This window comes from Hyperolius riggenbachi, chromosome 1 (assembly GCF_040937935.1).
Source record: "Hyperolius riggenbachi isolate aHypRig1 chromosome 1, aHypRig1.pri, whole genome shotgun sequence".
In the NCBI taxonomy this organism is placed as follows: Eukaryota; Metazoa; Chordata; class Amphibia; order Anura; family Hyperoliidae; genus Hyperolius; species Hyperolius riggenbachi.
Window position 1 is genome coordinate 429570145 of NC_090646.1, and position 23836 is coordinate 429593980.

A 23836-nucleotide genomic window follows, 5' to 3' on the forward strand; every position below is an offset into this window, starting at 1 on the left:
AGCGCTCAACAATGTGGTCATTACATAGTCAAATGATGGCGTCACAATACCCGACTCCTTTACTGCATAATAATTGAGGGGTTGCGCAGAAATAAAGTGACCTTTGCTAATAAATAGCTGGAAACAAATTGGCATAAAAGGAGATTAAAGAAAGACCATCATTTTTGCTGCATTTTTGACCCCACTTGTCAAAGCATATACCCAATTAAAGGAAATGAAAGAAGAAAAATCGCCATGGAATACATATTCTGTCCCACTAATGATGCTAAAAATACAAGGATGGGATATGGCACACAACAACATCCTTTCTACGCAAAACAATCTAAAGCTTTATTAGGCAAAATCAAGAGAAGGATGTTTTACAAAGCCTGAGAATCTGGTGAAAGTGCTTTACATTGCAAGATTTTATGATGGGAAGAGCGGTTGGGTTCAGCAAGCAGCCGCCTTTTGTATCAGATGTTGAAGCTTTCTCCACAGCCGCAGGTTCCTTTAATGTTGGGATTATTAAAAATAAATTCACTGGAGAGCTTATCTTCTACATAGTCCATTTCTGTTCCTAAAAGCGTGAGCTGTGCTTTCTTTTCTATGAACACTCTTACGCCTGCAATAAATAAAAACAGAACACTTATCAAAGCTGGATAAAAGGTCTTTTATATGAAATGCCTTACTACCTCTACAAAGAAACCAGGATTTTATTAATGTTGACAAGCAATATATATTGCCAAGTTTAGGGTTTATACGCACATCCACTTTTTATTAGCCAAATGTATCACTTCCATGTAGTATGACAGCTTACCTACACATATGTCCACAGAGGACTGCATCAGGTTAGGTACCAGCGGATTTCTCAAAATGCAGGCCATGTTCGGGGTTTTCATTTCAGGCCGGGTAGGTTTGGGGTAGAATGGGCAGCAGGGACCGGTTATAGTTACCTGGCCAGATGGCTGGACTGGCTTGTCCTCTTCCTCCATTTGTGGCGGTGCTGCACTCCCGACATCCTCTACTGGCTTTCGATCACATGGTATGATGCGCCACCCGGTGGTGGGATGGGAGAGTTTCATCATGGCTGCATTAGATGGCCAAAAAGCAAGTTGTGGGTCTGGTTGCATTCTTGAGGCTCGCAGGTACGGGTAGCAGTTACATTAGAAAGCAGGTCAGGTGTGGGTAGGGGGGCTGCCGGTTTAAAAAAAGTAGGGCGCGCAGACCTCCAGTTCATAGTATTCAAAATCTATTGGTACTCATATGACACGGAAGTGTTAAAAGACAACTTTACTTACGGTAACGTCTTTTCCGGTAGTCAGGAGGACAGCACCCCTGGATGAGACTTGTCTCCCTCCCCACCGTGGACAGGAACTGCAAAAGAAACAATTTGCATAAGCAATAGGCAGCCAGGTATATAAGCTACTTACTTGCCACTATACTTCAGTTAATATAAAAGATAATACGGACACTTAATAATGCTTATACAAACCTCTGATATTCCACCCAATAAGGGCGGGTTGTAGGGGTGCTGTCCTCCTGACTACCGGAAAAGACGTTACCGTAAGTAAAGTTGTCTTTCCCGGATCGTCACTCGGACAGCACCCCTGGATGAGACGATATACTAAAGATCAGGCTTAGGGCGGGACCACTGCTTGCAGAACCTTTCTTCCAAAGGATAAATCTGTAGCTGCCGATACATTAAGTCGATAATGCTTCACAAAAGTGTTATGACTTGACCATGTTGCAGCCCTGCATATCTGCTCAATGGAGGCCCCTGCCCTCTCTGCCCATGACGTAGAAATGCCTCTTGTAGAATGAGCCCTGACCGAAGAGGTTAACGTCTTTCCCCGTATCTGGTATGCTGATACAATTGTCTGTTTGATCCAGCGTGCTAAGGTTGTCTTAGAAGCTCTGTTCCCTCTTGTTTTTCCTGCAAACAGGACAAAAATTGCATCTGACTTTCTCCAGGCATTAGATCTTTCTAAATACTGTAACAGACACCTCCTCACGTCCAACAAATGTAGTCTCTCTTCCTTATCATTTGCCAGATTCTCACAAAATGACGGGATATAAATTTCTTGGTTCCTGTGGAAAGAAGAAACCACCTTCGGAAGAAATGTTGCGTCCGGACGCAATGTTATTCTATCCTCTGAAACAACACAGTACGGCTCCTTAATCGATAGTGCTTGTAGCTCACCTATTCTTCTTGCTGTAGTAATTGCTAGAAGGAATATGGTTTTCAATGTCAGGAATTTGTCCGAAACTTGAGATAAGGGTTCAAACGGAGACTCACATAGACCCTGTAACACTGTATTAAGATCCCAAGAAGGAACTCTTGACCGTATAGATGGTTTTAGTCTTCTTAAAGCCTGAAAGAAACGGATTATATAATCCTCCTGTGCTAATTTCCTTTCTAGGAACACACTCAAGGCTGACACCTGAACTTTCAAAGTACTAATACTAAGACCCTTCTTATAGCCACACTGTAAGAATTCCAAAACTGATCTAAGCGATCTATTGTTGCAGGATCTATCTATACACCAGTGATTAAAAACTCTCCAAGCCTTCCGGTAAATTAATCGAGTTACCTTCTTTCTACTATTGAGTAGTGTTTCTGACAGATCATCTGAGAAACCCTTAGACTTCAGTATTTCCCATTCAGGTTCCAAGCTGATAGGTGAAGTAGACTCGGATCTGGATGTAATACTGGCCCCTGGGATAACAAGTCCTGAGTCAGTGGGAGGATTATTGGTTCTGATATCGCTAGAGACTGTAGTAATGTGAACCATGGACGTTTGGGCCACATTGGAGCAATCAATATGATTCTCGCTCTGTCCTGAATGATCTTCTTCAATACTCTGGAAAGTAATGGAATTGGCGGAAAGGCATACATCATCCTGCCTCCCCAACTGATTGTGAACGCATCCATTGCCCAAGGTAAGTCCTCCTGAAACAGGGCACAAAACTTCCGGCATTTTGAGTTCCTTTTCCTGGCGAATAGATCCAGTTCTGGATATCCCCACTGTGACGTTATCGTTTGAAACACCTTCGGATTGAGTGACCATTCGTTCTGGTCCAGCTTCTCCCTGCTTAGATAATCTGCCAACTGGTTTGATGTCCCCTTTAGATGACGTGCTTGTAATGACATGATATTGTTTTCTGACCAGAACAAAATTTTTGATGTTTGTTTCCATAACATCTGGCTCTTCGTGCCTCCTTGTCTGTTTAGGAATGCTACCACAGACTTGTTGTCGGTCCTTATCGTCACATGCGTTCCCTTGATCTGATCCCTGAAGTGTAGCAGTGCCCTCCATACAGCTTCTAGTTCCCTGCTGTTGGATGATCTTGAGCTGATCTGTACTGACCATTGTCCCTGAGCCAGAAGAGCATCCAAATGTGCTCCCCAACCCCATAAACTGGCATCTGTTGTAATTATCCTCTGCTCTGGATAACTCCATACACGGCCTGATGAAAGATGACCTTGGTTTTGCCACCAAAGTAGGGACACTTTTATGCTGTGAGGGATAGGGATCTTCTTGTCTAATACCGTGAGGCTTCTGTTCCATGATCTGAGGATCCATAACTGCAGAATCCTTGTGTGGAACTGCCCCCACTGAACTGCGGGAAACGAGGCTGTTAGGAGCCCCAGGACTGCCGTTGCTTTCCTCAGTGATACTGTCCTTGCATTCTGAAAGGAAAAAATAGCATTTAGAATTGCAGTAATCTTTCTATCAGGCAAGAAGATTCTTTCATTCCTAGTATCAATGCTAAATCCGATAAACTCAAGAACCTGGGAAGGAACTAGTGAAGACTTCTCCCAATTAATAAGCCAACCTAAATGCTGCAGATAATCTAATGTTGACTGCATCTGCAATCTTACCCTTTCCGCTGTAGGTCCCCAAATTAAAAAATCATCTAAATATCCAAGGATATTAACTCCCATCAGCCTAAGCTCTGCTAGAACCTCAGACATGACTTTGGTAAACAGCCAAGGGGCAGAAGAAAGTCCAAAAGGAAGAGCAATAAATTGAAAATGTCTTACCTCTTCCCCCATGTGGACTGCAAATCTTAGATACTGTTGTGATGACGGATGAATAGGTAGGTGAAGATATGCATCCTTGAGATCTAGAGAAACAAGAAAATCGTCTTTCTGCAAGAGATGAATCACAGATTTTATATTGTCCATCCTGAATCTTCTGTATTTTACATCTAGATTTAATTTCTTTAGGTTTAAGATGAATCGGTAAGATCCCTGTGGTTTTTTTACGAGAAATACTGGCGAATAGAACCCCTCCTGTTTCTGACAACTCGGTACATATCTTATCACCCCCTTTTCTAATAGAGATAGGACCTCGCTTTGTAGTGCACGACACTTTCTTTGATCTTGTGGTTGGGGAGTAATGCAAAACCTCAGAGGAGGATGATGATTGAACTCTATCCGGTACCCTTCTGATACAATCCTTAGTAACCACTGACTTGTGAACTGAGGCTGCCATACTTCTAAAAAGTTTGCAATTCTCCCCCCCACTGGAATCCTGGCGTCATTGCTTATCCTGCCTCCTGGCAGGATTGAAATTGGGTTTCGGTTTCTGTGATCTGTATGGGACCCAACGTTTACCCTTGGAGGACTTGGGGTTTTGGTCAGACCTGATGGGGGGACGAAATGGCCGCTTATACTGGAAAGGTCTTTTCTTTTCTGGAAAGTTTTTCTTTTTATCTGATGACCTATCTAAAGTATCATCTAAATTGGATCCAAAAAGCAGCCTGCCTTCACATGGTATACCACATAACTTAGATTTTGAGGAATTATCCCCATTCCAGGTTTTAACCCATATACCTCTTCTGGCTGAGTTAACTAAAGCAGTAGTTCTGGCTGTAAGTTTAACAGTGTCGTCTGATGCATCTACCATATAATTAGAGGCATTTAAAACTTTCGGAAAATCATTAAGAATTTCTTCTCGCGGGACCCCAGAAGCAATCTTATCCTGCATTTCTAATAACCATGTTTTTAATGATCGACTCACTGCCGTGGACGCTACTGCAGGCTTGAATGTTAAGGAAGAGGATTCCCATGCTCTCCGCAGGAGATTGTCCATTTTTTTGTCGATTGGGTCCTTCAGACAACCAAAGTCTTCAAATAACAGATCTGTTTTCTTTGACACCCTAGAAAAAGACGGGTCTAACCTAGGCGGAGTACCCCAAAACTCCTGATCTTCCGGAGAAAAAGGATAACGATTAGACAAGGATCTCGGCCAAAAAGCTCTCTTCTCAGGGTTATCCCATTCCTTCTTAATCATACCCTTAAGGGTGGAATGGACTGGGATAAACTGAGGCTGGGGGTCCGCCAAAGTCCTGTACATCTCATCCAAAGGTGTCAAAGATTTTCTTTCTGTCTTGATACCCATTGTATCATACATAGCGCTTAATAAATCCTTCATTAAATCGGTTGAAAAAGCAAATTTTGATCTGTCCACATTTGAGACCTCTTCCTCCATATCTGATAGCTGATCTAGCTCCGATATCTCCCCCTCAGATAACTCAGAACCCTCCACCTCACTCTCTCTTCTACGTTTGGATCCCGAGGGCCCTGGTTGAGCCAAAACAGGGGAAGCAGGGATAGCAACTGCAGGTATTGTGTCCATATTTCCAGTAGTTCCTGGGACATCAGAAGGAACTATAGAATTGGAAGCAATGGCAGAATCTTTGATCTCTTTAATCGCTGAAGACATCTCAGATCTCATCCAGCCCATTAAATCTTTAAGTATGACCGGAGATTCATCCTTGACTACTTTCTCTGTACAGCTCTGACATAATTTTTTAGAAGAAGATGAAGAAAAACGACTGTTACAAATTGCGCATTTCCTCTCCGACCTGCTTGAACTATGCTGACTGGTCTGAACAGCAGCCTTGTCAGTTTTTTCACTTTTATCAGATTTGTCCGACTTGTCATGTTTTCTAGGCTATAAAAAAAACACAAACAAGGGACAATCGTTACTAAAGGTTACATAGTAAAAAACCATAACAAGCAGGAGTATACAGGTACCACATCTACTTGCCAGAGAGGGATCTTGTCCAGACTTAGCAGATTGCAAAGGAGCTGAACCTGAAGCGTCCTCCATGATTGCCAGCCACATCTGAATCATGGACTTACTTCCACATTTATACCCTCAAACAGACCCAGCTGACCACAGCTAACGCCGCCCTGCTGCATAATTAATCAGCTTCACATACCTTGATGCATCAGCTGAAGCTGATTACCATACACCGCCGCGGCTCCTGCCGCTTAATTAGTCCAGCGTCATTGTGATGCAAATGTAATCAGCTGTTTCGTTGATTTAGTATTTCCCCGCCGCGGCCCCTGCGGCTCTGCAGACCTCAGATCACGCGGGACGCCAGCGCGTGACTACTTCCGGGTAAACCGGAAGTGACCTCTTCATGCGCGCGCCTGCACGCATAATACTGCTGCCTTCTCCGGAGAAGCCTCCCAAACGCTGCAGGACTCCCCACTGATCACTGCTCAGCTCTATTGGGAGTCCTGCCACACGCTGCCCCTGCCGAACTGACATGGATGGCTCCCTGGAGACCTCTCCCTCCGCTCCGTCCGGGACAGGAAACTATACTGAAGTATAGTGGCAAGTAAGTAGCTTATATACCTGGCTGCCTATTGCTTATGCAAATTGTTTCTTTTGCAGTTCCTGTCCACGGTGGGGAGGGAGACAAGTCTCATCCAGGGGTGCTGTCCGAGTGACGATCCGGGAAATTGGCTAGTTATTAGGCAATCAAAATTAGATGCGTGTCAGGACCCTCAGGGTGTATACATACATCCAAATTTGATTGGCCAATTTTACCACTTCAATGTGGTATGAGGGTCACCAGATTTTGCATACCATGGAAATGGTAAAATTGTATGTGTATATGCACCCTTAAAGTACACACGTACGAGGCATGTCATCTGGCAGAGATCAGGATACTGTACTGTACTGTTGCTATGTCAATGATTGACCACTTCCATGTAGTAGGAGAGCTGATCTTCAAAATCTGTTCATTGAATTCAAGATCTGGTGACCCTCAACACTACATGCATGCGTTAGGATTGCCTAGTCATTGGTCAATCAAAATCAAAAATGTATGGAACAGGCTTAAGAATGTTTTCCCACAGGACAGAATCATCAACTGGCCTTGCCCTTCTCCTTTCTCTGTCCCCTCCTGTCAAGAGTAACAATAAGACAGATCTGCAAATCCAGCCAGCCAAATAAAATAAAAAAAAATTGGAGTAATCCAAAAATGGTTTATTGTTTTGGGCAAATCAGGTCACACCCCAATTTCTTGGTACATAAAAGAAAATCTCAGGTACCCTTGGTGGTTTAGATGCAGATTAAGGTCGCATTCACAGTCGCACATTGTGGAGCTGCGTTATAATTTCTTATGCAATTCTGTGTATGGCATGCACCAATGGGGGAAAAAAACAATCAAAGAAGTTGACGTGCTAAGACTCAAATCACCCGTGCAATCTCAGGTGATTAGTAAAATCCAATCCCAAATGAGTCAGCACCGTCTCTGTATAAAATAGCTCTTTATTCCATATCAAAGATTAAAAGGAAACAGCATGGTGTATAGCAGGACAGCGACAGCTCCGCTGTTTCGGGTCATCTACCCTTTTTCAAGCTGTAAAAGCATAACATCCACACTGAAGTAAGTGAGTAATACACCGCGTTTTCTATGCAAAGTGTTTGCGTATTGTTGCCTCCCATGGGGTGTGGATCTTGCCGATCTAGTTTTACATATTACTTGGAGGGGTTTCCCATCAGGTCCGCTGGGGGCTGCAGGGCTCTGATTGGTCGGCTGGTGATCACCTGGCTCATTAGGTTTATTATTTAAACAGCTGATATGTTGATGTTCAGTGTGGATGTTATGCTTTTACAGCTTGAAAAAGGGTAGATGACCCGAAACAGCGGAGCTGTCGCTGTCCTGCTATACACCATGCTGTTTCCTTTTAATCTTTGATATGGAATAAAGAGCTATTTTATACAGAGACGGTGCTGACTCATTTGGGATTGGATTATAATTTCTTATAACAGTTTACCGCACTACAGTGATAATCCTATGGGACGTTCACAGTGCAACGTTAACGTCGCGTTGAAAAATGTTGCGTTATGGTAACTCACTGCTTGCAGTGCATTACCTCTCAACGCAGACACGTTGCGACTAACGTTGCAATGAAATGCAATGTCCCACTGTGAATACAGCCTCAACCTGATGCACAGAAAAGCTTCCTCTGGACACCCAAATTTAGTGATGGCCAAGTCTAGGAGAACTCAGAGAAGCATGTGATCAGTTTGGTCAGGTGATGGATAAGCAAGTCTCTGATTTGCTAGACATGATAATGTGCTAAAGTAGGATGTGATCAGAGCTCTGCAAATCTATCAGCTGATCAAAAAAAAATAAAAAAAAATAATAATATCACTTTCTTCTCCCTGTGCTCTCCTAGACATAAGCATCACTAACCAAATTACTGCATGTTTGATATTTGTAAATTCTGTCTCTGGGCCCCTCAACAGTTCACCAAAAATATTACGTCCCATTAAGGACACTTTCAGTGAGAGGAATATAAAGGCAGACATCTTTACTATTTTATCACCTCCAAATAAAGGCTACTTGCCCTGCTGTTATACCTAATCTCTTTGCTTAAAGGACTTCCGAGGCCAAATAGGAAATCTGTGTTTTACTCACCTGGGGCTTCCCCCAGCCGTCTCAGTCCCGTACCGCAGCCCCGGTCCTCCTCCCGTGTGCCCGCTGGCCACCCACAATGATGGTGACCCGCCGGCGGGGTTGGCTTTTCTGTGCCCGCGCGTACTGTGCCTACGCAGTAATTGTGCGCAGGTGCAGTTCGCGCAAAATGACATGGACGCGCCAGCACGAATGTCCATGCAGGCGCAGAAGACCTGACCCGCGGGCGGGTCGCCATCATTGTGCGCGGACAGCAAGAACACAGAGGAGGACCGGGGCTACGGTGAGGGACTGAGACGGCTGTGAGGGGATGGAGGAAGCCCTAGGAGAGTAAGATTTCCTATTCGGCCTCCGAAGTCCTTTAATGCTTTCTGAATACGTTTGCCACACTACTACAGCTGAAGATTGGCATAATTTGCAAAGTCAGTCCCATCACACCAAGTGGTCAGGCTTACACTCACAGAAACTGAAAAGAAGATGATGACAAAGTTCAAACAATTCCTGGGTTATTAAAAAAAAAAAAAAATGTACACACTTGATGCCTGGTACACACCATTCAATTTACTATCAGAACGGTGGGTTGAATCAATGATTTCCGACATGTGCATTCAGGTTTCCAATCGATTTTGTACAGAAGTGATCAAAAAAGGGTTGGAAATCTGATTGGACCGGTTGGAAATTATTGATTCGGCCCATCGATCTGAAGGGAAATTGCATGGTGTGTACTAGGCATTAGTTATTAGCAGCCAGCAACTCCAGCATACTGACAAATACTATGTTCATTTTTTGGGATGTACTCCTGAAACCAATGTTAATTTTCGTATAAAAAAAACGGAGTCCATTTTTGTAGTTACCATATACTTAGTGCTGAATAAAAATTCTATATTTTCTATTGAGCACTTTGTTGTTCATATAGTCTCCTACACTGTATGTTTCTCCCCACAAGTCCCTAGCTAAATTGTGTGTAAACAGTGAAGTGGCTGCGTTTCTATCCCCTCATATGTTTTATTTATGACCCTTGGGGAATGTCACTGTGCTTCTGAATTACAACTCCATAGCTTAACACGGCCACAGATTCCATGTTCAACACAGTATACATTCAGCTATTTTTTCATCAATGATATGTAATGTTTGCTTTGCTTCTGGGAAGCCTGCAGCCAAAAGTCCTTTGCAGCATAGATAACACACATATACAAAGAAAAAAAACAAACATCTGTTTGAAATGGTCAACAGGGGGTTTTATTTTAACGGTCAACAGGGGGTTTTATTTTAACGCTGCCAAATCTGCTGCATATCAAGAAATGGAATCCACAGCAGAGGGCTTATGACTATCACATATGAATCATAAATCTCCCTAGAGAAGAACAGTCACAATCAAACACAAAACAAAACCCATCACCATCACTCAAAATATTGCATTATAATTCATAAGGCTAACCCATTAGTGGCCACAATATTTCCTATACATGGCTTGAGGCAGAGTACCCAGGAAGCTCATGGAGAACCAGAACTCCTAGGAGTGTGTAAGGGGCTACAATGGACCAGATGTAGCCCCTTACACACTCCTAGGAGTTCTGGTTCACCATGAGCTTGCTGGGTACTCTAACTCTGGGTGTTTCAAGTCCTACCCCACATAGCCACATTAAGCCATGTCATGCACTGATGAAGACCAACCAGTCTGAAACCGTTTGTATACATTTTGGATTATTGTGGCTCTATATATTTAACAAGCTGACAGTATTGCATTCCAGCGGATCTGGAGGTGTGTTTAGCTTACAGGGACAATACGTGATTTCCATATTTCAGCAGTGGGAGATATCTCGGAGTTCACTCCGACCTGAATTATTGCAAACACTTTCTGTTTTAAGAAAGCAAACTTTTGTTTTCCATGTTTTGAGGCATGGTGCCAACACTCTCTCCTGGCCACAGGCCTAGTCTCCAAATTGTACCCCATCCTTGCTCATCTTTTCTCTTTTGTGAAACTAAAAGTGCAAGAAAAAAAATGTGGGAGCCAGATTTTGCCCCTCAAAGAACAGATGGACTCACAGTTTTAACTCCTTAACCAAGGGCAATTCCTACTTTTCCAGACTAGAGACAGTTATAACTGCTCCATGGAGCATACTGGGTGCTAACTAGATAGAATAAAATGGGATTCATCCAAAGCCAGCTCATATTTTAGGGGATACACGGAGGAGGAGATTATGGTCCACATTTGGTGGTCATGTCATAAGGTTTACATTTTTTGTGAGCGCCAACTTCTCCTAAGGCAATGTTTTTAAATGCCAACCACGCTCACTTTTCAGTTCTCCTATTAGGAAATAAATCAAGGCGCTTCAGTAAGTCTGTGAATCAATTGATAGAACATACAGCTAACATTACCAAGTTAGCTGTATGTTCTGTGGGGGACGGGCTGGAGTTGTACTTTGTAGTACACAAAAGATGCTGGCTACCCGGCACCCAGTGCGGGGGAAGAAAGGGTCTGCTGCACCTATATAGCAATCCCGTCCCTTTCAAATTCTTGCTGTGACCTGGAGCCTTGCATGTGAAAGCGTGCAGTCGGACTATTAGATGAACACGTTGTAAACAGTACAAAAAGAGCAGTCCGTGCACCGCTTCCTGTAACACATTTATTCGTCCAGTATAAAAATCAGCAGATGGATAGGCACAAGTACATTTGCAGTTCCGTTTATAATAAACATCTGTATAGATACGTCTGACCTGTGCCGTGGGTGGGTTGCGGGAGGGTGACCAGGGGAAAGTAGGACTGTGCGACAGCCGTTTCGCGCCGGTACGGCGCTTGCTCACGTGCAGTTGTCCTTGGGCCAAGGACAACTGCACGTGAGCAAGCGCCGTACCGGCGCGAAACGGCTGTCGCGCAGTCCTACCTTCCCCTGGTCACCCTCCCGCAACCCACCCACGGCACAGGTCAGACGTATCTATACAGATGTTTATTATAAACGGAACTGCAAATGTACTTGTGCCTATCCATCTGCTGATTTTTATACTGGACGAATAAATGTGTTACAGGAAGCGGTGCACGGACTGCTCTTTTTGTACTGGAGTTGTACTTTGTACTGGTTGAACTTGATGGACGTATGTATTTTTTCAACCAAAATAACTATGTAACTATGTAACATAGCAAAGCCAGCCCACCTTATGTTTTAATGTTTCTCTTAAAGCTGCGTAGGTCTAGAGCTCTGTCCTCACTCCTGGTGGTCTTGTGACGTCATGCCAGCCCGGCTCACATGACTACTAGCAGTGCATGTGAGGCCACACCCCCTCAGCGGAGACAAGACGAGCTGTGCGAGGAAGGACGTGGGCATTACATTTTATTACTATATACTGTAATGGCAATGTCAGTAAACAGTATCAAAACTGTATTTTTTCCTCTTGCTACGCTGATTACTTACATTGCTATTAAAGTATATAGTAATAAATGCCCACGTCCTTCCTCGCAAAGTTCGTCTTGTCTCCGCTGAGGGGGCGTGGCCTCACATGCACTGCTAGTAGTCATGTGAGCTGGGCTGGCATGATGTCACAAGACCACCGAGAGCGAGGACAGAGCTCTAGACCTGCACATTCACGGCTATGCGAACTGTGCAGTTACAAGATTTAAAGCGGCTATTTTATTCCAGCTCCGAGAAGGCGACCCTGGGGAGAATCAGGGTTTGCTTTGGAGCCTGCTGCAAGGAAATAAAGCTAAAGAACGTGAAAGGGAGGGCATGGATGGCTTTCTAGGAGGATTGTAATGTGAAACAGCTACTTAACTGTTTTTCCATACTTTGCATCGCAAGTGCTTTAACGACAGTTGCCAAGTCCACCTGCCAAAATAGTGTGCAAGCCAGTAGGGAGGCTGACTAGCATATTTATATAAATACTTTCCAGAGAACGAGTTTGACAATACTAAAAATCCCCCATGAGGAGATAGACTAGCCTAAAACCTGTCCAATCCATCATATTTTTACTGCCTACTTAAAGAGACTGAAGCCAGTTTAAAAACTCGCTTTTACCTTTTATTTAGCTTGAGGATGATGGTCACTGCTAAAACACTGCATTCCCGCGGCAGAACAAGGGCTTTATAACCCCCAAATCCTAGGGCAAAAATCCACAACTTGTGGATTTTCGTGAATTTTGCTGCCCGGGGAGGCAGAGCTTAGCGCTGTAGCTCTGTCTCCATTCGCGTCAATCTGCCAACGGATCTCCGCCTCTCTCAGTAAAAGAAGACAGAGAAGGGCGAGGAGAGGCAGCGATCGGCAGGGATTGAAGAGTGAGGTAGAGCTACAGCCATAAGCTCTGCCTCTATCAGGAAGCGCTCCCCGGTTTTTGCCCTGGGGATTATAAAACCCTCGTTCTGCTGCAGGAATGAGGCGTTTTAGCAGTGACCATCATCCTTAAGCTAAATAAAAGATAAAAACTAGTTTTTAAAATGGCTTCAGTCTCTCTTTAAGTGACAGGTACATTTTACTCTGGGAGAAACGTATACGTGTGTATTTTAAACTTTATAATTTTTCACCAAAGTGGTTCTTTTATGGCAATGTTAATAAAGAAAAACGTTTTGTTTCGTAGAACTGCATTTGTAAGAAAAGACATGGGCTTGTGTGTTCTGTTGCTTTTATAGATCTGCACAAACAAATCAATCCTGGTTTGCTTGTTTCTACAGTTAAGTGGGATATGCATGAGTAATCATCCAGACTCATTTCCGCAATAATTCCATCCTTTTGCAGGTACTGAATTCAGAAAAGATAGATCTGTAATAATATACACTCACTTGTTACAGTGCTAGCCTAGGTAGAATTTCTTTTTAGCATGTGAAAAAAGTGGGGAAGGGTTGGGATCCCAGTCGAGGTTTGAAGCCATCTGAGAACGCCCTTTTGAAAGTATATTATAAAAAACAAACAAAAAAAAAACCTCCCCTCAACTCCCTTGGCGTTCTGATTAATTCCGAATTTTAGAGTATAAAAAGCGGTGCAATGTTTTTGCACCATTTCAGACCCTGAAAACTGGAAAAAAAAAAAATCATGCTGCCAGGGAGATCTGCAGCAGTTCAACAATGATTCACCTCCCTGGCTCCAGCGCTGCAGTTTTACTTCCATCCTCCGGGTGGCGCTGCAACTCTAAAGTGAGATTGCCAGCTGTCATGACGACAGCCGGCGATCTCACCCGGAGGAAGCAGAGCCTCGGAGGAGCGGAAAAGGAATGGCAGCCGATGTTGGGATCCCCTGCAAGGTATGTAATAACGCCCGCTGCGCGCATTGCTCTGCACACAGCCTCTGGCGGCTACCCGAGCAGAGGTCGGGATTACCGCTCTGAGCTACGGTTTTCCGCCCCGACCCTAGCTCGGGAATACCGCCAAGGAGGTTAAGGGACATATGTGGGGGGCAGCGTTCATTTGCTTACCTAGGAAGGGTGTTCTGTAGCCCCCGCCCCAATTTGAATCTATATGAGGGCATTTATCTTCCTGCTGTCTCTGCCGCAGAATTGCAGTTCTGCAGGGAAAAAAAAAAAAAAAAAAAACTACAGACCTTCCCTCTACAATGTCCAACTAGTCCTCTAATATAGGATCTTCTCAAAAAATTAGCATATTGTGATAGTTATTTTCTGTAATGTACTGATAAACATTAGACTTTCATACATTTTAGATTCAAATACACACAACTGATGTAGTTCAAGCCTTTTATTGTTTTAATATTGATGATTTTGGCATACAGCTCATGAAACCCCAAATTCCTATCTCAAAAAAATAGTATATTTCATCCGACCAATAAAAGAAAGTGTTTTTAAAACAAAACAAAAAGTCAACCTTCAAATAATTATGTTCAGTTATGCACTCAATACTTGGTCGGAAATCCTTATGCAGAAATGACTGCTTCAATGCGGCGTGGCATGGAGGCAATCAGCCTGTGGCACTGCTCAGGTGTTATGGAGGCCCAGGATGCTTCGATAGCGGCCTTAAGCTCATCCAGAGTGTTGGGTCTTGCGTCTCTCAGCTTTCTCTTCACAATATCCCACAGATTCTCTATGGGGTTCAGGTCAGGAGAGTTGGCAGGCCAATTGAGCACAGTAATACCATGGTCAGTAAACCATTTACCAGTGGTTTTGGCACTGTGAGCAGGTGCCAGGTCGTTCTGAAAAAGGAAATCATCTCCATAAAGCTTTTCAGCAGATGGAAGCATGAAATCTTGAAGCAGTCATTACTGCAAAAGTATTCCCGACCAAGTATTGAGTGCATAACTGAACATAATTATTTGAAGGTTGACTTTTTGTTTTAAAAACACTTTCTTTTATTGGTCGGATGAAATATGCTAATTTTTTGAGATAGGAATTTGGGGTTTTCATGAGCTGTATGCCAAAATCATCAATATTAAAACAATAAAAGGCTTGAACTACTTCAGTTGTGTGTATTTGAATCTAAAATATATGAAAGTCTAATGTTTATCAGTACATTACAGAAAATAATGAACTTTATCACAATATGCTAATTTTTTGAGAAGATCCTGTATACCTCACACTCACCTTCTCTCACTGATGCCTAACACTAATTTCTCCGATGCCTAAAGCCTGATACACATTTCCAATTTTTATTGGCCAATTTTACCACCTCCATGTAGCACGAGGGCCAACAGATTTTGAATATAATGAACAGATTGTGCAGGTACATATGGTAATGGTAAAATTGGCCAATCATATTTCCCTCCAGGCCACCATGGACTCTGGTGTAAAACATACCGTATTTTCCTCCCTCAAAAGTGGGGAGAAAAAGTCACTGTGTTTGGTGGTCTGAATACAGCGCAGGACAGCAGAAATTAGTGAGAAGTGTTAGCAGCAGCTTACCATCATGCTGACACTTCTCCCCAGCTTCCTCATTCTCTATGCCTCTTGCTCTGCCATCCTCATGCCTTGGTGACATTATGATGCGGTGTTCAGAGGTCAGACAGCAATCCTTGCAGAAGATGCTGGCTACAGTGTCCAAGGGTACCAGGACTGAACTGCTGCAGCATCTTTCGGCACCAGCTTGGCCCTAGCTTGCTAGCAGCAGGCAGATTGGGGCAGGGAGAAGGTGTCTGGCAGGTGGAGGGATGCGGAGATAGCCAGCCGCGGTTAGAATGGAGGCTCTCTGCATGACGTCCCGCCATGGTATCTGCCGTGCAGACCAGTAACCCCTTAATGATGCCAGATAAGTAAAGTTTCTAAAGTTCTTTAAGGCTAGTTACACACCAGGACGTTGAGTTTAGGGGACGTTATAGGGCACATAACGTGCCCCTAACGCAACGCCTGGTGCTCTCTGGTGTGGACGTCGGAGTGAGCCGCGTTGTGCAGCTCACTCTGGCATCCGTGATGCGTACTCTTGGACGCATGCGGCATCACGTGGTCCCGCCCGGCCAATTGCTGCACAGAGCGGCCATTCCAGGAAGTAAACACTGCACGTCACTGAGTGCAGTGAATATTAATTAGCCATGTGCCCAGCCACTCTCCCCTCCACCCCAACATGACTGAGCATGTGCAAACAGTCTAAAGCTGCTTAGTCGCGTAGAACGCACAGCATGCAGCACTTTGCTGTGTTACAATGTAACGCAACATGGGCAGTGTGAACAGCCCACTTGTGTTACATTGCTGTGCGTTGGGGGAGCGTTACAGGCTGCACTAACGTGCGCCTGTAACGTCCCTGTGTGCAAGAAGCCTAAAAGCTAATGTTAACAATCGGTCTAACTAATACAGAACTATATCTCACACTGTGTATTTACCATAAACTCTGTATTAATATTGGAATACAGTAATTAAAAACAAATAAAGACAAGGAAATAAACTTAATGTAATAAGTTTAAAAGTAGCTCCATGTACCCTGTAAGGCTTGGGATTATTTATTTTTGGTTGCCTGTGAGTTTTGGCTAACAAGGGTTTTACTGTCTCTAAAACTGCAATATTTTATATTCCGGATCAAAATAAAGCCTACATTTTCATTGTGAACAACCTGGTAAAATTATTCTATGTTCATTTGAATTTAAAATAGAAAAAAGGAGTTTAGGTGTCAGCAGTTTATGCCAGTGTGTAGGACGATAAGATGTGGAACAGAGACTGCTGAATCTGAGGTGACAACCTCAACAACAGAGGAAATCCTCTTATAACAAGGTATGATGTGTAGAAAGCAGGATGTGCTTGGATTTTACAGAACATTAATTTTACAAAACTGCATTGTTGTAATGAAAACCTGTTTTTTTTTGTAACAGCCCTTAACCACGTTAATAACAATAATGGCCATACATGGGTTGATTTAAGGGATTAGAAATCTATTTTTTTGAACGTTAGTGTTACTACAAAAGAGTAGTTTAATTTTGAGTGAATTTGTATTCCATCCTACATTCTTTTTACATGCTCAAGGCAGCAGTTGGAATGCTGATCAAAAAGGGTTTTCAATTGGACAATATTGATTGATTGATTCTTGACAACAGAATATTTCTGTCAGATTCCGGTTGGGAACACACTAAGCAGAAATGCTAGCGTTGCGGAAAACATGCAATGTCAGTCAATGGGCCGCATAAAAAAAAAAAAAAAAAAAAAAAACACCACATAAAAAAACGCATATGCGTTTTATAAGTTTTTAAAAACGCTGGTTTTGTTGCTTATTTTTCAAAAACGCATAAAAAAACGCACATAATAAAAGCCAATGGTGACGCAATGCAATGTGTTTTGTATGCTTTTTTAAAAAACAAAACAGTGTTTTCTGATGTACTTCTGCTTCCTGTTGTCTTCCTAGTGATTTACACAAAACACAATAGAAAACCGCCCGCAAAACGCATGTGCGGAAACAAAAACGCAAAACACAAATGCATAGGAAATGCAATACAAACGCACAAACTCATATGCATAAAGAGTGTGCACCCAGCCTCAATCAAAATTATCCTCTCTACAGAAAAATGTGGTTTTTGCCAATCCCTGCACTATGGCCACCTTAAAGCACACCTGACCTGAGACAAAGCACATCATGCTAAATCGTCCTACCTCTGTGCATTGTCCATTCATTCTCCCCCCCCCCCCTCGTTTCTGTAATCACCCCTTGAAAATTTTGACTTTTGGCCAAAATCACATTTTCAGACAGGAAAAGGCGGCTTGCTGCAATGTTCTCTCCTATCACCCTCCCATTTCCTCCTCCTCCGTTCCTTAAAGAGGAAGCGAATAAAAATGGTTATTTTTACCTGTCAGTTAGCTTAAGGACTATAAAGGAGAGATGAAATGCCGCATTCACGCGGCAAAATGAGGGCTTTATACCCCCCAAATCTCCGGTGAATATCCAGGGAGCGCTTCTTGAAAGAGGCAGAGCTAAGCGCTGTAGCTCTGCCTCTACAGAAATCAATCGCCGCCACTCTCAATCTTCCTTCACAGAGAGGGGCGGGGAGAGGCGGAGATCAGCACGGAGATTGACTTTATTAGAGGCAGAGCTACAGCGCTAAGCTCTGCCTCCCCAGGCAGCAAAATCCACGACTTTGAAAGTCATGGATGTTTGCCCCGGAATTTTTCGGGTATTAAGCACTCATTTTGCCGCTGGAATGCTATTAAGCTAACTAGCAGGTAAAAATAAAATTTTATTCGCTTCAAAGTCTCTTTAAGGTAAGTGAATGGGGGAGGGAATAAGAGGAGGTGAGAGCGTGATATGAGGACACAAGCCTGCCTCTTTTAGCCAAAAGTCAGATTTTTCAAGGGGTGATTACAGAGACCAAGGTGGAATAAAGAGAGGAACGCACAGAGGTAAGTGGAGCCAGCATGAACACACCTCTGTGCTTACCTTAGGCAGCTTTGCCTGGGGTCAGGTATCCTTTAACTCATTCGATAAAACCAAAATAAGCTGATTGACAGATTCTAAAAAGGGAAATAAAAGCAACAATTGTGTCTTAATTCCCAAGTTGAAACCTCATCAACAGTGCTCGATTCATCACTTCTTACCTGCGGCGAGATGTGTAATATCAAAACATTGAAAAGACCCTCTTCCACCAAACATTATTGAAGTATACAATAGAGTAAAATATATATACACAAATTAAAACATCTGACAGCCGTTTTACAAGACAAAGTGCATATTTTTGATAAGGTATGGGGGAATGTCACTAACTTCTGGGTTCATGAAGCTAATTTCTGATTTTCTGACGCTTTGCTGGCTGGCAAATTCTTCTCTCACTTCATCTCTTTTTTCTTCTGGGGACTCTATTCCCTCCTTCTTCAACTGCCCGGCCTATATAGCCCCCAGGTCACGCTTATTTTTGCTCCTCTTATTAGTACCTCCTTGGGCTTGGTCAATTGCTCCTGGTGGCTCATAGGGTGGCTTAGTCTATTTCCCTATGACATACAGTGTATGTCTTATATATTACAGTCATGCATTAGCCAATGTTAGGGCCTACATTTCATGGATATGCCTATTGTATGACATTTGTGCTTTCTATTATTTTCCATGTTGGAGACAGTAAGATTTTTCTTGGCTTGTACATTTTTGAACAATAAAATAAAAATTTTAAACACACAAAAAAAAAATACAAAAAAAAAAATGTGTCTTACCATCTTGAACTACTTCTTCATCTGAATCGCCCTTGACCTTTGCATATTCTAAGTAATAGGACAAGCCATTGCAGCCTCTTGTTCGAACTCCTACTTTCAAACCAATCTGTTGCATAGGGAGAGAATACTTACTGACTGCACACTTCTAATGTTCTGGACTGAAAAACGATCAGTTCAGGCAAATAAATTTAAGTACTTATGTACTCTCGTTGACAGCACAAAAGAAACCAACTTTAGTGACAAAATTCTATTCACTCCCCTGGCCAAGATCAAACCAGAGACACTCAAAAAAAGAGAAGACAAGGGACCATAGTTGTGTCCTCCACTGCTATAATTAGCAAAGCTGGCTGTCCAAGTCTTTGAATAGGAAGTGATCATTGGCCCCTAAAATGCTTTTACAGTGCTCTGTAGCAAGCAAACAGCTGGCTGCTGCTCATCCTGTCTAGTTTGTCCGGTCCGCCACTAAACACTCTTTGCAGCCATGCACATGGGCCCCCCTCCAACATCCTCCAACTCAAGAAGGGTGTGTCACAGTTACTCTGGACCTGGTGCAAACGAAAGTGGAGGCTCAGTTCGCTTTTGCCAGGGAAGTAAATAGAATTTTCACACAAGGCTTTTGATAGCGTGAAGTAATACACAAGTACCAACATTTTTAATCCTTACAGTATCACAAATTTTAAGGTTACCATAAACAAGTTTGTTGTAACAATTTCTAAAGCAGAGCATATAAAAACACAATCGGATTCAGTCAAACAACTTAAAAATACAAATATATACCAGATTTCTAAAAACGAGGTCGTTTGTGAGGTCGCCTAGTTAAAGCGGAACTGAAAATTGTGCTAAAGCAAAGTATTTCATTTACCTGGGGCTTCTGCCAGCCCCGTGCAGCCTTCCTGTCCCACGCCAGTCAACCACGATCCTCCGTTCTCCCGCTGCCAACTACTTTTGTTACTGTCGTCTTATAAGTCAACGGCAACTGCTTGCCCTGAGCCACGCGCATCTTTTTCCACGTTCCCAACCCGCAATAGCATCCTGCATGGCTCAGAGCGCGCAGGCGCCGTCGACTTATAAGTTGACGGTAACGAAAGTAGCTAGCGGCGGGAAAACGGAGGATCGTGGAGAACCGGCATGGGACAGGAAGGCTGCACGGGGCTGGCAGAAGCCCCAGGTAAGTGAAAGACTTCGTTTTAGCACAATCTTCAGTTCCGCTTTAAGTTGTAAAGTGTAGAATACCAACAAGCAAGTCTTTAGTTATACTAAGAACTACAGCACCATTTTCTTTCGTAGTTTGCTATACAGTACAATGCAGAAACAAGCATGTCTAGACTAGAGTATATCCATCAAGCATGTAGCCCGCAGCACGTTTGTGCGGCCCAGGGTTTTTACGGATGTAGAAGCAGCACTGAAGTGTGGCAAAGTGTATGTAGTGTAGCTACCTGCCCAAACATTCTCACACACTGCTGCACTGTTCACTTGTCCTGCTCAGTATCACTAGGGTAGTAGGACTACAGACACAGAAGGAACAGGACACGTCAGCATGGCAGTGTTAAAAAGGATCTCTGAGTGGAGGCTGCCATAGTTACTTCCTTTTAAACAATGCACATTGCCTGGCTGCACTGTTGATCCTTTCAGTGGCATAACTACAATTCATGGAGCCAAAGCAAAACTTTAAGGGCCAGCCCCCCCCTCCCCCCCAAGGTTCACACCCCTTCCCTGGCCTCCCCTTGGTGTCCTTCATGGCTATCTCACAAGGGTCATAAAACAAGTGTGGCCATCATGATCTTCAAAACAAGTGTAGCCACAGAAACTGTGTGCCCCCCTGCAATCGCAGCGGCTGCTCCCTTCTAGTTACGCCCCTGAATCCTCTTACTCAAATACTTTTGGCCATATACCCGGAACAAGCATGCAGATCAGACTGAAGTCCTACTGGATTCACCACACGCTTGTTTCAGGAGTGTGATTTAGACACTACTTCAACCAAATAGATCAATAGGACTGACAGGCAACTGGTATTGTGTAAAAGGAAATCAATGATGCAGCTGCAGATCTGGCAATGGCGCAACAGAGCAGACCCAGAGGATGCTGAGGGACCGGACACACTACAGGGGGCTTGAATGTAAAGTAAAAATTCCCTTTTTTAGAATTCAGATGCGTGTTAAAGTGTATATTTCCACCTCAGTAGAGGTAAGCATATGGATAATCCAGAGGCTTTCCCCATCTCCCTGTTCCAGCGCTGGAACCCTCTGAACCTATCCGACAAGGACTTTCTTCCAGCACATGACTGCCCACGTCTGCACAGTTATACTAAGCTGCTTGGCTTTTTCCCTATGTGCATGACTGGCTCTATGCTATGGCACAGGCCGTCAGTGCGCCTGTTCATTGATTGGAGTGTAGCCATGGAGAAGAGGGTCTCTGCGACCAGTGGTGGGCTCAAGATTGATTGGAGAAGCCTCTGGAGGATCCAGAGACTTCCCTCCACTAAAGGTATCTAACTTTCTTATCCTTTTTAAATCACAGGTTTGCATTACATTTCCTAAGCTTTGTTAGTGATGTAATGCCTCTTATGTTACATACTAACAGGGTAAATACATGGTTATATTTAAGTTAGAAGAGTCGGAGGAACTGCTTACGTGGTCTGGTTTTTCAGCTAGCAGAACTTTGACCTTATTTACAGCAGATGGTGTCTGGAAAAAAAAAAGAAAAAACATTTTATTTCTATGCATACTTTTCATACTGGCAGTACTCATAACACCAGAACAGGGCAGTTTGAAGGGCTCTAAAAAGTACTTTTTCTTCCCTAGATCATCAAACATTTTTAATATCCGAAAGAAAACCTGGTGCAGTGCATGTGGTTCAAAACATAGCACTATGTTTCCTTGTTCCTAATCGTTAAAGTGGACTTGAACTCCGAACTCCCCTCTGCACTAAAAGATACACAACAGCATAATAACCTTTAAATGAAAAGCATGTATATGTTACAGCTGATACAAATCCTAAAATAAATTTGCCAGTTTCTACTTCCTGATTCATGGAATCGGACGTATTGTTTACAGCCTGCACTTTCAAAATGAGCTTTTCTGTCATCTCTAGATAGTCATGTGACACAGGAGAGAGATCAAATTGCAACTTGTGATTAGACACAAATGAGGGGGAATTAAACAGGCTAAACTCTCTAAATACGTTCAGGGTGCATTTCTCTTCGTTTTCCTTCTGTGCTGTGCAAGAGTTCAGGTCCACTTTAATTCTAACCACTTCCCCACCACAGGTTATTTTCCCTTAAAACCAGACCAATTTTTACACATCGCGCTCCTACCATTAATTCGCCAATAACTTTATTGCCACTTATGACACTGAAATGAACTATACATAGTTTTCTTTCACCACAAATTAGTCTTTTTGGGTGGTATTTTTTAGCTAAGAACTATTTTATCTTAGCAGCATTTTAAAGGGAGTAATAATAAAAATAAAAAAAAATAAAAAAAAAAGTAATTTCTTAGTTTTTAGGCATTGTAGTTTTAAAATAAAAATGTGCTGAGATAGATAAAAGCCGACATGTTTTATTTGCCCATTTGTCCCAGTTATTATAATGTTTAAAATGTGTCCCTAGTACAAAGTACCGCAACAATATTTTATTTGGAAATAAAAAAGGTGTATATTTTTCTGTTTCTTTAGACTAGATCAATAATTACAAGCCTTAATTTGCAAAAGTAGTAAAGATATACAGGTAGTCCCCGACTTATGAACGCCCGACTTACGAACGACCCGCCGGTACGAACGGCATGGATTCAGTGTTTCCATGGGAACAAGACAAAATTTTTTTTTTCGAATTGGACTTGTAGTTTTGAGAAAATCGATTTTAAAAAATTCAAAGAAAAAATGGCTTTTAAACTTGCATAAGCAGGCACAGAGGGCAGAGCTGACACAGAGGGGGACACTGGAGGCACAGGGGACAGAGATAGCACATTGTTCCGACTTAAGAACAGATTCAGGTTAAGAACGAACCTACAGTCCCTATCTCGTTCGTTAACCGGGGACTACATGTACATATTAACCACTTAACGACCGCCGAACGATAGGCGTCGGCGGGTCATTAGTGGTATAGCATGGAAACGGCCGCTGGATCGAGCGGCCTTTCCATGCCAGTTCACGGAGTGTGTCTCCGTGAACAGCCGGAGAGCCGCCGATCGCGGCTCGCCGGCGAAATGTAAACAGGCGGGGAAGAAATCCCCTCTGTTTACATCATACGGCGCAGCTGCGCAGCAGCACCGTGACGTAGATCGGCGATCCCCGGCCTCTGATTGGCCGGGGATCGCCGGCATATGATAGGCTGAAGCCTATCCTATCAGGCGCAGGACGGATATCCGTCCTGCGCCGCTCAGATTCTAAGGGAGAGGTAGGGAAAGCCGGGGAGGGCGGAAAGCGCTGCGGAGGGGGGCTTTGAAGAGCCCGCCCGGAAAGCATGGGTAGCCGGCGGCGATCAGACCCCCCCAGCAGGACATCCCCCTAGTGGGGAGAAAAGGGGGGGGGGTGGAGTCTGATCGCCAAGGCTCACTGCTGATCGGTGCTGCGGGCTGGAGAGCCCACG

The 23836-nt window shown here is 43.4% G+C and overlaps 1 protein-coding gene across 1 annotated transcript in view; it reads right to left on the reverse strand.

Annotated features, from left to right (window-relative positions):
* Positions 1 to 305: 305 nt before the first annotated feature.
* Positions 306 to 23836, reverse strand: part of ISCA1 (iron-sulfur cluster assembly 1) — a 53044-nt gene continuing 29513 nt past the window's right edge. Inside the window, exons 2-4 of the mRNA XM_068237184.1 lie at positions 21882 to 21935; positions 19252 to 19357; positions 306 to 601 (exon numbers count right to left, since the gene is read on the reverse strand). Of these exons, the coding sequence (XP_068093285.1) occupies positions 453 to 601; positions 19252 to 19357; positions 21882 to 21935 (309 nt within the window). The 3' untranslated portion in view covers positions 306 to 452. The remainder of the gene's footprint in view (positions 602 to 19251; positions 19358 to 21881; positions 21936 to 23836) is intronic.